Source organism: Grampus griseus (genome assembly GCF_964374135.1).
Source record: "Grampus griseus genome assembly, chromosome: 2".
Lineage (NCBI taxonomy): Eukaryota > Metazoa > Chordata > Mammalia > Artiodactyla > Delphinidae > Grampus > Grampus griseus.
This window is the reverse complement of record NC_139018.1, coordinates 147326453-147340888: the sequence shown is the minus strand read 5'-3', so window position 1 is coordinate 147340888 and position 14436 is coordinate 147326453. Positions and strand designations below refer to the sequence as shown.

At 49.6% G+C, this 14436-nt stretch overlaps 1 protein-coding gene across 7 annotated transcripts in view; it reads left to right on the top strand.

The window, feature by feature from the left end:
- Window positions 1-14436, top strand: part of DIP2C (disco interacting protein 2 homolog C) — a 401012-nt gene that overhangs the window by 346909 nt on the left and 39667 nt on the right. For 5 of the 7 annotated variants that reach the window (XM_082647852.1, XM_082647851.1, XM_082647850.1 and 2 more), the window contains 5 exons: window positions 2897-2954; window positions 4383-4457; window positions 6276-6450; window positions 8008-8131; window positions 10737-12289. In XM_082647852.1, the coding sequence (XP_082503978.1) occupies window positions 2897-2954; window positions 4383-4457; window positions 6276-6450; window positions 8008-8131; window positions 10737-10989 (685 nt within the window). In that variant the 3' untranslated portion in view covers window positions 10990-12289. Of the gene's footprint in view, window positions 1-2896; window positions 2955-4382; window positions 4458-6275; window positions 6451-8007; window positions 8132-10736; window positions 12290-14436 lie in introns of those variants that run through there. The other 2 variants (XR_014296333.1, XM_082647854.1) reach the window with 1 other exon arrangement.

Below are 14436 nucleotides of genomic sequence, written 5' to 3'. Positions count from 1 at the left end.
TACCTTTGCCCAGATCCATCAGGGAAATCACTATCTATGGCAGCCATATAGCCTTATAAAATGTATTTCTTAAATTATAAGAATTAAAAGTCAAAATTAGTACTTGATCCAGGGACTGTAGAATGGATATCGTGTTAGCAGACATGAAAGCATCCTGTATCTCATTGTCCATTTCCATCAGAGCCCTTGGGTGACCAGAAGCATTGTCAATGAGCAGTAGTGTTTTGAAAGGAGTTTTTTTTCCTGAGCACACCTCGACAGTGGGCTTAAAATATTCAGTAAACCATGTTGTAACCAGATGTGCTGTCATCCAGGCTTTGTTTTTCCATTTACAGAGCACAGACACAGGCAGAGTAGATTTAGCATCATTCTTACAGGCCTTAGGATCTTCAGAATGGTAGATGACCACTGGCTCAACTTCAAGTCACCAGGTGTTGTAGCCCCTAACAAGAGTCATCCTGTCCTTTGAAGCTTTGAAGCCAGGCATTGTCCTCTCCTCTCTTGCTGTGAAAGTCCCAGATGGCATCTTCTTCCAATAGAAGGCTGTTCAATCTACATTGAAAACCGTTTTTTCGGTGGAGTCTCCTTCATGAATGATCTCAGCTACAGATCTTCTGGATAACCTGCTGCAGCTTCTTCATCAGCACTTGCTGCTTCACCCTTTACTTTTCTGTAATGGAAAAGGCTGCTTTCCATAAACCTCATGAACCAACCTCTGCTAGCTTCTAACTTTCCTCTGCAGCTTCCTCACCTCTCTTAGCCTTCATAGAGTTCGAGAGGGTTAGGGCCTTGCTTTGGGTTAGGCTCTGGCTTAAGGAAATGTTGTGGCTATTTTGATCTTCTATCCAGACCACTAAAACTTCCTCCATATCAGCAATAAGGCTGCTTCATATGTTCACTTTTAATTTCCTTCAAGAACTTTGCCTTGGCATGTACAACTTGGCTAACTATCTGGTGGTGCAAGAGGCCTCGCTTCCAGCCCATCTTAGCTTTAGACCTGCCTTCCTCACCAAGCTTAATCACTTCTACCGTTTCATTTAAAGTGAGAAATGCGTGACGTTTCCTTGAGAAGAATGTCACTTGAACACTGAGGCCATTGTAGGGTTATTAATTGGCCTAATCTCAGTATCATTGTGTCTCAGGGAATGAGGAGGGGGAGAAAGACGGGGAATGGCCAGTCAGTGGAGCAATCAGAACACACAGCATTTATTAAGTTCACCATCTTATAAGGGCAAATTCGTGGCACCCCAAAACAATTACAATAGTAACATCAAAGATCACAGATCACCATAATAAATGCAATAGTAATAATGAAAAAGTTTGAAATATTACAAGAATTACTACCATAATGTGACAGAGACATGAAGTGAGCAAACGCTGTTGGAAAAATGGCACCGATAGACTTGCTTGATGCAGGGTTGCCACAAACCTTCAATTTGTTAAAAAAAAAAAAAAAAAAAAACACAGTATCTGCGAGGTGCAGTAAAGCAAACAAAGTGCAATAAAAGGAGGTGTGCCCACATTCTGGAAGGCTTAAGTAGTATAAGATCTAGGTGGTTTTTCTTTGATAGCCTGCATCTCTTGCTGTCAGCATCAGGGTCTTCCTAGAGACAAATGCCGAAGCATGTGGTGGGTATCAAGTGATCCAGAATTGCTGCAGTGACTTCTTCCACTCATTACATCGTTGCTGCAGCTACTCAGGTACCTCCAGCCCTCCCAGGGTCTCTTCTGCTCCTTTTGTCTGCAGCCACACGAGACACCACACCAAAGGCTGGCTGGAAGGCAGGGCATCCTTTGCCTGAAAGTAAGAGCTTTTCAGCTGCTTTTCAGAGGCCTGCAGCCCCAGGATGCCTGCCGGCACGGGAGCCCTACCCACACCCCTCTCTGTCGGGACCTTGTCTGTCTGTCCTCCTCCTGCTCATGTTGTCATCCGCGCCCTGGACCCTCACTCTGGGTGACCGGAGCAGAGCCTGCAAAGGAGCCCCACCAAGCTGTGCCTCGCAGGGTCCTTCCTTCATTGCCCATCCCCCTTCAGCCACACTTATCAGTTATGGGGGCAGATCTGTGTTGGTACAAAGAATGGGTCGTGCTGGTGAATTTGACAATCCCGCGTTCCCTGGCCCCATCCTCCTGCTGACGCCCCCTTGTTCTGCAGTCGGGCATCCCAGCAGGTTCCCCTTCACTCCGTTTTCCTTAAATAAAAGTTGCCTGTAGGTGGATGGTCAGCGTCACAGTCTCAAAGTAACATGGAGAGATGTAAACCCAGTCACAGAATAGTTAAAATAACACAGCGGGGAAGGACTTAGCGAGCTCAGGTTGTGACTGGCACCAAGGTCCTCCACAGTTTTAAGATTAAATCACCAGTGAATAGTTTTTAAACAGAAAAGAGCTTCTTTTCTAAAAGGAGCTTTTGCTGTCTGAACTGGCCGGTCCTCTCTTGTGTGCCTGTTTGAGGAGGTGGGTTCTGTGCAGCTGTGTCTGAGGCCCTGCCTGTGGTCTGCAGGGGCAGGGCCGTGAGTGTTTCAGGACCAGGCATCGCTGTCACGGGGGTGGCAGCTCATTGAGGAATGCAGTTTAATCCTTATACTTTCCCTTTTCTGCAAGTGCTACGTCGACCCCCGGTTACTTTAAATGCAGAATTGTTCCCAGTCATTTTTCGGGTTGGTAGGTGGGACTGCATCTCCATTCTCCGTGGCCTGTGTGGTGGCCCTCGCCATTTCCTCTCTACTATCGACTGCTTTTTCTTTGACTTCTAGACTATCTTTGCGTTGGGTAGTGCTCATCAGCAGAGTTAATGTTCCCTATCAAACTGCCAGGCATTGACCAAGTGCTGGATGTGGGGGAAGGGAACCGCTGGTACAGAAAACACAGTAACACCTTCTGTTTCTCTTTGTAGAGTCCGTTTAGTAGAAAGAGGATCTCCTCATAGTTTGCCCCTAATGGAATCAGGAAAAGTAAGTATTGAAGGAAGGCGTATGCATGTCCATATAAACACGAGTCTCAGTTTATGGGCTTTGAAAATTCAAGAAATAGATGGTAGATTTTTTTTTTTCAAAAAAGTTTTCTTGAATGTAGTATATCAGGACTGGTTTTGGCCATGAGCACAGAAACTCAAAATGACAGTGTTTTAAATGAGTTAGGTTTTTTTCTCATGTAGAAGAAACCACCAGGGACCGTGGCATCTTATGTCTTGGCCTCCCCTCCCAAGGGTGCCTCAGGGTCTAGAGTGGTTTTTCCAGCTCCAGCCTTCCTTTGCACATTCCAGCCAGAGGAGGAGAAGCAGAAAAAGGAGGAGGCCAAAGGTGCAGACTGTAAGGACAGCTCCTCAGCTGCCTCACTCACACTTCAGTATCCCTGGGCATTGTCACCCACAGCTGAAAGGCAGGTTGGCAGCACTACATTGGTTTTGAATGTCTACGGGCCTGGCTGACAATCGGGGCTTGTTTACTGCGGAGCTGGACAAAGAATGGTTATCAGGGGACAGCGAGTCGTTCCTGCAACGGTGGTTATCTTGTTTATAGAACTAAATGCAAGAAACGTATTTAGACGTAATTGAAGATTTTTTTTTCTTTTTTGGCTCCAGTCGTCAGATCTCTTCTCCATTTAGCATAATTCTAAAAGCATATTGTTTTTGGACCTTTTACAGTCTGTGTCTACATGACTGCCCATTAGAATTCTTGGTACTAAGTTGGCTCTAAGGTGGGACACGGCGCTACCCACCCACCCAAGTCGGTCTGGCGGGCCGTTCGTCAGACGTGTTCCAGGAGCGTTCACCACAGATGTGTTGCCTTATCTCAACCGCACAGTGTTAATTAGCTGAACTGAGACGGGTTCTGTTCTAAATTTCCAGAATCAGGTTTTGCTTCATTACGTGGTTTCAGTGGAATGTGGAGCATTTCTGAGCTAAACGTCCATTAAGAAGGAGGTGCTTCCTATTGACATTGTACTAGAAGATGTTTACCAGCAGGAAAAGTGGGCGGTGTGGTGGAGGAGAGGGGCAGAGCCGCAGGCGCGGTGTCCTCGTGGCTCGGCAGACGCGTGGGTGGTGACGGCCGTCTCTTCTGGACACCACAGAGCAGCTCTACTAAATCCTATTTTGCAAGCGTTGAGCCTGTTAAATTATATCATGTATCATGTTTTTGTTCAAATTCTTGATTTTAGGATCACTTTAACACAGGCTCTGTCACTGTAATAATTACAATGAAATGTAATTGTTTTGCTGTAATTATATGATGCTGTGGTATATAATTTTGATTTAAAGCCATTCACTTTCTAAACCATTTTAATCAGGAAAATAGGCACATGGCATGAAAGCAAGGTCAAGGTTGATTGTGCAGTATCTACCTGTCTGTCCGCTGATGAGACTCTTCTTTCCAACATAGATACTTCCAGGGGTTCGGATCATAATTGCCAATCCAGAAACAAAAGGACCGTTGGGAGACTCACACCTGGGTGAGGTGAGTTCTGGGGACTCACACCTGGGTGAGGTGAGGTACAGGGTGTCCATGAAAGTTCAGGATTACAAAGTAGGATTTCCTTAAGGGAGTATCATAGATTCTCTTCAAAAGTTTAGAAAAGAGGAAACTTCATGTGAGTGGACTGAGTTTCCTTGTTTCCCAGCCCTTGGTTTGTCTTCCACGTGCCTGCTGCTTTCACAGCAGGGAAGTCCCTCATCAGGAACACGGTGGAGAACGTGCAGAGGGACTCTTGCGAACCCCAGAATCGTAACAGCACCAACAACCGTGGCAGGCAGGCTGGGGACACGACAGGTGTTTATCTGGGTCAGAAAGTCACTTCCGCTCCCTTGTGTTGACCATGAACCTGGCCAGTGACTCCCCGCCTGCCCCCTCATCCTGCGCGCTGTTGGCTGCGTGTGGCTGCAGGAGACCCTTCCTGGGCCGTCATCCCCGCAGCTTGCCCTGCTCGGCCGGCCAGGTGTGCCCGCCTCTGCCTTACACTGTCCTTCTCTCTCCCTGATGGACTTGTTTCTTCTGACATGTCTGCCTCCCCTCCCCACCCCACCCCCGTTTTCCTCTCCAAGGCCAAGCCCACAGTGACCCTGTCCTGCCCTCTAGGACCCTCTTGCAGGTGCCGCCCACTGTTCGGTCAGCTTCCCCCCCTTCCTCTGACCCGTTCTGGCCACACACAAAAGGCTGCCACAGCTGGCACCCAACCAGCACACCAGCCCCGCCACTCTCCTGGAGTGGTGCCCTGGGCACATGTGTGTACCTCGTAAAGGGGTGAATAGTGATGAGGCGTGAGTCCTAACCACTGCTCACTCCCCAAACCCTTTTTCTTCTTGGACGGTTTTTTGGCCCCTCACTCGTCTCTCTCTATGTGAAGATCAGAACTAGTCTGTGAGCTTCACTATATTTTAGGGATTTCCTTTAAATACATGTCTAGGAATGAAATTGGGATGTAGCACCCGCCATCTCGGGCACCTGGAGATGCTCCCGGCGGGTGCTGTCCTCACAGCGGGCGGCCTTGCTTGGAGCTGAGCGGGTGCGCTGGGCGGAGGGGCAGGAACCACTGCACCCTGATGTTCTACTGGGAACGTGTCTTAACAGAGATGGTTTTCCTTCCCCTCGCTCGACGGGGTGCTCTCCGTCTCTGGTCTGCTTCCTCGTTGCTTAGCAGGCACGACTGAGGGCCGCTGGCTAGACCTCGGCTCCTCCGGGCCTTATCTGTGCGGACTTGATGGGCTCCTCTGCCTTGTCCCTGGCTCTGCTCAGCCCACGTGGTCGGCACCGTGTAAGCAGGTTCCCATTTCCACACTCAGGCACTTTTGTCCCCCATTTTTTGATGTTACAATGCCTTTCCCTGCTAGAGTTTGTTTTGTGTTGTGTTGTTTTATTACAATGTAATATTCCCAAAAGTATGCAAACCAAGTGAAAGGGAAAATAAATCACAAAGCTTTTTAACATTTTTCCAGCTTGCCTTTTAGAAACAGTCGGTACATTTGAATAAATACAAGGAAACTCATACAACCTCGTTCATTTGATGTTTATTTCAAAAGCCCTCAATCCATCTGCTTTAATAGAATTCTCAACAGATGATGGCTTGGTTGTTTGCTCAGCCATGAGCTTGCTGTCATGCCTTCATTTCAATAAACTTTGTGGCATCTGTGTCTCCCCAGAAACTGGAATCGTCTTGTTTTTGGAGGGCAAGGACAGTTTCAATAGCACGGAATATAATCTATTGAGTTGTAAAAGCAGCTTCTGCCCTGGAGATCATCTCAAGTTAACTTATCCAGTTATATTCTGCTTCCTTAACAGATCTGGGTTCACAGTGCCCACAATGCCAGTGGTTATTTCACTATTTACGGAGATGAATCCCTCCAGTCAGATCACTTCAACTCAAGATTAAGTTTTGGAGACACACAGACCATCTGGGCACGAACAGGCTATTTGGGGTTCCTGCGGAGAACTGAACTCACTGATGCAAACGGAGGTGAGAGTCCCAACAGGCGGCACGAAGGTCCTCAGACCCCGGAAACCCATCTGGGGTTTGGGATCCCAATCCCGGGAGAACGTGCATGCGTGCATGCTTGCTGCAAGCCAGCCTGAAAACAGCCGAGGGTGAGAGAGCGCCAGCTCAGGGCACGTGCATCCAGCCGTGGAAGCTGCATGTCGCGTGCTCTGTGCTCCCATGTGAGCCAGGAACACATTTAAAACCAGAGGCAAGAGCCAGGTGCCATGTTGTCCACAACAAGTGCCTGTAAGTGCAGCTCACAGACTTGTCGCCAGTCCTGGGGCCACCAGCCCAGGCCCTCCTGAAGCCCTGCTACTCTCTTCCAGGGCAGGAGGCGCTGGCCTCGGGCGCTCTGCATTTCTGCACCTGTCCAGCAGGCCTGGTGCCGCAAGGTGCCTGAGGGGAGCAGCAGCTCTGAGGGGCTGGCGCTGGGCGTGGGTGTTATGCAGAACTAACACATTAAGAGCCTGCCTGCTCTTCAGGTCTTTGCTGATCCTGGAATCCTTTCTCCGCTCTTTATTTCACTAAAAACAGAGACAGGACTTGGGTATTACATAGAGATGGGGCCTGAGCCTTCCTGACCCACCTGTCTGATGGGGGCTGTGCCAACCTGGCTGAACCAGCATGAATTTAGGGGAAAAGTGCAGGATACTTTGGTGTTGCATTTTCAATTTGGGAAAATCATAGACTGTTTTACTTGAGGATGCTATCTGGGGTTCCTTGAAGAACTAAGCTTAGCAACACCCAGACCTCCCAGGAGGCAGGGCAGGTCCCGTCCTGCGGAGCCCGGGGGCTGGAACAGTGGGATACCCCACGGCAGCTGTGGTTAGAAGCCAGCAAGTAACTGCCTCCACCTCATCTGACTTAAACTGGAAAAGCTTTATTTTCTAGTGTTTTATGTCAGTCACTTCTCTCAAGCTCACCGTGATAGATTTACTAGTCTAAAGATTAAAGATGTCTCCTTGTTTTTAAGGAAAGATGGACAGACTGCATGTTGTCATTATCCCAAGGTTTGCACAGCTGATGAGAATAAATTGAACAATTACACGAGCTAAGGAAATTTTTGTTCATGAACATTCTCATAAACTATGCTTCCTCTTCCCGCCCAGACGTGCAGTAATAAGAGAGTTAAGAGCTCATGTGCTGGCACCAGAGGGAACTGGGCATAACTTGGGCTGTGCTGGGTCCTCACCATGTGACTCCAGGAGCAGGTCTGCTGGCCCGTGTCCCGGCGGTGCTGATGCTGCTGAGGGCTGTGTGATAACGCACTTGACGGCGTGTGGAGGCTACTCCTGTGGGATGAGGGGAGGGACGTGCAGGCGTGCGGCCAGCGCTGAGCCAGGCAGCACTTCCGCCTGCACCTTCTCCCTGAAAGCCTCGGGCTGCAGAGTTTCCCTGGTAAAAGGGAGACAGCATCCATTGCTCAGTGATCTTTTCTTTGCATCTCTTTCGCATTCAGGGGTAATCTTTTTTTATTTTTTAAGCGGTTTGAGCGGCATTGCGGTGAAGCTCACACGGTTTCCATTCCCCGTACAGAGCGCCACGACGCCCTCTACGTGGTGGGGGCCCTAGATGAGGCCATGGAGCTGCGCGGCATGAGGTATCACCCGATAGACATCGAGACCTCCGTCATCAGAGCCCACAAAAGCGTCACGGAATGGTGAGGAGGGGGCAGCAGCCCGAGGGCACGGGGTCCTGGGCGGAGTCAGCTTTCCAGGGTGAATCTGAACCTCCGAAGAGCACTCCTAGTGCAGAGTTGTTGCTTTTCCCGAGAGTGACATACAGACGGCTGGGCAGTGTTTCCAGGGAGCCGTTTATTTGGTTTTTTGTTAAGGAAGGCGTGATGTAGGGGAAATAGACTGTCCGCGGGAGCCTAAACGCAGCCTGCCTGTGGGAAGACCTTAGGCTCCAGGAGGGGCCGCGTTTGCCAGCATCACTGGGTTGTCAGTGACAAGTCACCCACCCCAGCCGTCCTTGGGGGTGAGGAGCCTTGCAGGCCACGCTTCTCCCTGGCTGTTTGGTTGGCTGTGATGTGTGAGTGTGCCCAGATCACCGCCTGGCCTGGGGGCTGCAGCGCTGACGACCTCCTCGGGGCCTTTACGTGGCATTTGAGAGTGAAAAGTGGCTTCAGCACCATTGGCTGCAGGTGTGCTCATTCCCTTAGTCCCTGAACTGGCAGAGGCCTGATGGAGCCGGTCTGGAAGCTCAGGGCAGGAGCCCCAGGGGAGGCTTGTTCCAAAACCCCTCGGGAGCAGTTTTCTCGGCAGGTGGGTTGGTCTGAGATTGTCGGCTGCCTCTTGTTAGCTGACGCAGGCTGGTGTTCTTGGCCACGCACTGCACTGCACAGAGGACTTGGCAGACAGAAGAGTCGGGTGGACGGGAGCGCCTTGTCCCCACTTGGTGCCGCGTTTCAGGGCGAGCAGTGACGGAGCCCGTCTGGAGCACAAGTCCTCCGCCTGCCAAAGCTGCCTGTCCACTCGTGTGTCGAGGAGGGCAGGGCAGAAACCCCAGAAAGGTATCAGCCCAGACATTGGCAGGGGCCCACCTCAGTTTCCATCTGAATAGCTATAAATACCAATCACAGCCTTCAATTTTTGTATTTTTAAGAAAATAATTTTGACTGGCTTGTATTGCCTCCCTCGAGTATTTTCTGTGTAGTTGAAAAGGTGCCGTTTCCACTTAAAAGTGTGTGGCAGGAGTGCCCCTCGTAGGTTTCTCCTTTCTGTTCTGAGCTTTGCTTAGATGCCGTGACGTGGAATAAAGCTGCATTTTATTCCGAAGGGTTTCTCTCTGTTGGAGTCTGTGCAGCACAACTGTTCTGTTATTTCCCTCCCCCTTGCCTGTGGCCCCCCCACAGGGTGCCCCCATCCGTCACTTTCATGCAGAGAAAGAAGGATGTGATGCCAGGTCACATCTGTGACTGCCTCACTGAGTACAGTCCAGCCCCCCGGCCCTCTCAGCCACCGCGGCCCCCAGGAGAGCTCCGGCGGAAGGAGAGTAGCCGGCAGCAGCCCGCGGCCTCCTGGCAAACCCCCTCCCCAGTTAACTGTGGAGTCTGAGCTGGTCCTGATGCTGCGCCATCGATTTCAAATGCCAGAATAAGATTGTCCCCAGCGCACATCAGAGTAGCCACATGTGATTCATGGGCTCAAGGCGCGGCCCTTGTGGAGCGGTGCCCGGTGCCTGGGAGTTGTGCCCTGGGACTCGGCGCTGGCCCTTCTTCTCGGGAACAGCTCCCCACAAGGTTGTTCCCTTAGGTGTACACGTTCGTCACAAAGCAAACTCCAGAAGGAGGGGTCTGCTGAACACATTCTCCAGTGTTTCCCTTTCATTTTCATGTATTCATTGGCCGTACTGAACAAAATATTCATTTTTTCCTAATAGGCATACTCTGTGCTTTCCGGAAGCAATAGTGAATGTTCCCAGATACTTCCTGCCTCACAACTGAGATAGAACCTTCTCTGTGTCTGGCAAGAGAAAGATCCCCGCAGCCCACTGCAGGGCGCCAGAGCCTGGCCTGGCCTCCACGCGGCTCTGGTGGCCAAGGGCAGTGTGTGTTAAGGTTCTTAAACAACCACGTTTTAAAAGCCCAACTATGTGATGTTAAAGTGGCTTAACGTGTAAAACACTGTTCTTAGGCGTCTACAAATTGGGCAGACAGAATACTCTGGGTGGCACTCCTGTTGAAAGATCCAAAATAAGACACTTCTGGGTACATCTCTGGAGTTCTCCAGGAATTACCCCACATGAGTCAGGTCTCACTGCATTGCCCTCATCCTAAACTCAGTACTTCAAACAGGAATCAGTTAATGTGCCCTGGGTCTGCAGTCGACCGCTGAGGAATCGGACCCCAGTGTGGCTGGAGCCCACGGGTCAGGCGGGCCAGGGGCTGGCAACTCTTCTGCACATGTTTTTCATCCCCCTGGTGGCAGAGGCAAGTCAGGACCAGCCCCAGTGCCCCCGCTGTCCTAGCCTCAGCAACAAGCCCACAGACCATGTTGCAGGCTGACCCAATCACCCGGCGGGACAGACTCCACCCTTAGGGGTGTGTGGATCCAGGGAGGGCAGGGGCGGGGCTGCCACCGCGAGAGCAGGTCGGTAGGAGGTGCGCGTGACGGGAGTGTGAGAGCCGGTCAGGGACCAACAGGCCTGAGGAGGCTTAGCGCCCGGGCAGGTCCACAAAGAACCCAATGGAACGTCTGGAAAAGAAAACAGGATCGTTAAGTTCAAGCCCCGCTGTACAGTGATGCTTCTCTCTCTTCCAGTGCTGTGTTCACCTGGACAAACTTGCTGGTGGTTGTGGTTGAGCTCGACGGGTCCGAGCAGGAAGCCCTGGACCTGGTCCCCCTGGTGACCAACGTGGTCCTGGAGGAGCACTACCTGGTGGTGGGGGTGGTGGTGGTGGTGGACATCGGCGTCATCCCCATCAACTCCCGGGGGGAGAAGCAGCGCATGCACCTCCGCGACGGCTTCCTGGCCGACCAGCTGGACCCCATTTACGTGGCCTACAACATGTAGACACTCCCAGAGGCGGGCCATCTGCTCAGTGTCGCGAGTGTGCAGACGCCAGGGCGAGTTCCCGAGCGGAGCTTTTGCCAAGTGGTGGGGAGGAGACTTTCCACTCGTCCTGATCGGCACGGGGATGAGACGAGAAATGTGACGTTTGCTCAGAAGGACTTTGCGTTACTGCCTTCAGTTATTGGAAAAGCCCATTTCAAAAACTTTTTCTTTTTTTTTAATTATTGGATAATAAGTGCTTTCTTCGTAAATGTGGTATTTTGTTAAGCCAAACTAGCAATTAAAAAAAATATTCTGCCCTCCAGATGGGTTCTTTTAAACAATTTATGTAGTGTGACAAAGAATTGTTTTCTCTGTTTTAATGTGTCATGAAATCTTAATGCCATGGACCTGCTACTAACTTAAGCCATTGCTGGAGCTCATCCTTTTAGGACAGTTTGTTGAGGTACGAGAAAACCTTCCAAATAGCACCTTCCAATTAGATTTTAGCAGCTTTCTTTGTCAGAAATGTGCTGAAGAAACAGGCTAATAATCGGCCTTTGAATTTTAGCATGGAATGAGAAGAAATTATAAATAAGGTGTATTTCGGCAATTACCTTGCAGATATCTTTGTACTAAACTAAAATGATAAAATAAGTTAACTTCTTATGTAATTATGTACAAAACGTTTAATTTATTTTGATCTCTTTAGAAGTATAACAGAGAAAACATTCAAGAATATTAAAGTCTTGTAATGTTTGCTAATATAAAAAGTGTTGTATTATCTTGCGTGGATAGCATCACAACAAATATATATATATGAAATATAAATTCACTAAGAACAAAGGAGATTTTAAAGTTTAAAACGCAGAACCTGTCACTTGCATGGCGTCCCCTCCACTGCACTGTAGATAGACTCTCGCCCGTTGCTGGTGTGCGCGGCCAGACAGCCAGCAGCACAGTCGGAACCTTTCCTCTGGAACCAGAGACCAGCAAGTGGCGCTGTCGCCTCAAAGGTGGCGGATCGGAGCTGGACGTGCACTTTTCCCTCTGCTGCGGGGTCTCAACGGATTGTCAGTGCCGCGTGCCCACCGCACTGCACGGCCTGGGGAGCAGCTGGCCCGCAGCACGCGCTCTCTCGGCCACAAGAAGTCATTGCACAATGTTCCCATCATTTTTGTTTGTGTCACCTTTTTTTGGTCCTCGGTATGAAAGGAATGTCATTCTGTGGTCATTTGCAGCAGGTTGTGCTGACTCCCTCAGCGGCTTTAAGGGAAGAGACTCACCAGGAGGGGGTCGTGCCTGGGGAGCCGCCCCCGCTGCCAGGACAACAGAGCCACTGGCTGGGGCAGGAGGCCCCCAACCCCCACCCCTACCCCCCACCCCCATCACCGCACCTCCTGCGAGGACACACTTCTGATTTCCATCTCTTGCTGCTGCTGCTGCTGCCGCCTCACACGCCTTGGAACTTTCAGAGCTCCTCGCACACTCCCGGACTGAATCAGCCCGTCTGCCTCCAGCCAGGAAGAAGTATCAGCTGTCCGAGCAAGATTCACTTTGTAATTGCCCCAGTGCGCCCCACGGGGGCTGTGTCAGGTCTGCATGACTAAGATTGCTGCTGGCGAGACTGAGACCCTTTCTGTGAGGTTGTCTTATCTGCCTTTGCTCTGTGTGCTGGCAGTGAGCCCTTTGCTACAAGAGAGTTTTGTTTGACTTCTGAGATCCAAGGCTAATTGCTGTTAAAATTTTAAGTGGCATTTAAAAAAAAATTGTCTGCATGTGGGGTGCGTTGTTCCATCTCCACAAGTTATTTGATTTTTAAAATATTGTTTGACTTCATTGCTGTGTATGAATATTTCTCTACATGCTTCAGATACACATTCCCACAGTCTTTCGCTTCCTAAGGCGGAAAAAACCCCACCACACACAGAAAAGACACACATGCCCACCTTGTGTAGGGGGAGGGGTTTAAGGTTTCGGGTCCGACACTGATGAGGAAGCAGGACTGCAGGTGGCTCGCGAGACCCAGCGAGGTGGGGTGAGGTCGGTCCTGCTGTCCTGTGTCAGCGTCGAGGTCCAGAGGGCTCAGGGCTGGGATCCAAGTTCTGTTGTGCAAGAAAAAGGAAAGGAGACACTAAGTACCACCCGTTTAGCAATAAAGGAAGATCGTTCTGTACTAGGAATTGTGCTGTGGATGAGTCATTCATGAGAACGTAACCAGTGTTTGTCTCGTGACCTTGTGCTTTTGAAGTCAGACAAAACCGTGTGATCACCTTGCACACAGGAGGGTACACAGTGATCACTGAGACTCAGACCAACCCGACAGGGCGGCTTCCTCATGGTGCTTGTTTATTATATCTATTTAATCCTGCTTGACACTTTACCCAAGGGAAACGGTCCCTTTTACCAGTTGGATGCTAGCAGCGTTATTTCATAGTGTGGTGACTGGTTAGAGAAATTCATGTACTCAACCAATCACGGTTTCAAACAAAATTTTTATGTGCAAAGGACGGCAACCTTCTCGTATGTTAAACCACCAGTAAGCTTTGTACATCTGTGATAACGCCTGTTTTATATTCAAATGAACAAATAAAAGCTTTTATTTTTGTTGCTCTGAAAATAGCAGTTTCTTAATTGGTCCCCTGGAAAACTGGGCCAGCTTCCATCCTAGGAAGGAAGTGACTCCTACCAGGAATGTATCTGACTCTGTTTACATAATTTGTTGCATTACTTATCAGTATAGATAATCATACTTTGAACAATGTTTAAATTTTGATGTGGGCATTTATTGCTAAAAATCTTCCTATGGCAACAAATGTTTTGTGAAATGTTTTTTTTAATTCTTTTAAATATATCTAAATATATTTGTTCATATTTTGCTCCAAGTGTACAGATTATTGGTAACTTTTAGGAACAAGGAGTGTGCGTCTGTGAGCACATACTCTCTGCTGCTCCTCGGCAGGAAGCTTTGCCAGGACATAGGTCTCGCTGACGATTCCAACCCAGATTATCTTTGTTTTGATCTTGGCTTCATCTCTTGGAAAGAGCGGGATACTCCAATAAAGATGTTTAAAAAAAAAAAGTAGTAGCGGGTTAACTGACCACCAGCCTAATGGTTACAAAAGCTTAAGTCTAATACACGTGAAAATCAGTAGAACTGATTCTGCACACAGATCGACAGGCTTCACCCGACTGCCTTTGTGTTAGAATTCCACTTGTACCAGGACCGTCCCGCGCTAATGGGGGGTATAAAAGTGGGTGGCTGGTGCAGACCACCTGCATTGGGTGACTCAGAACATTGCTGACACAGAACCGCCCTGTGTGGCCGTGCTTTGTGCAGAGTGTGTGTTCCTGTGCGTGCGTAGAGTTTCTTCTGGTGCTGCGTTCTGCGTCCTCCAGCACGATGCTGAGGTCTGGGGACACAGTCAGGAGTTTGATCAGCTGGTCAATCATCATTCTGGGTCTTAC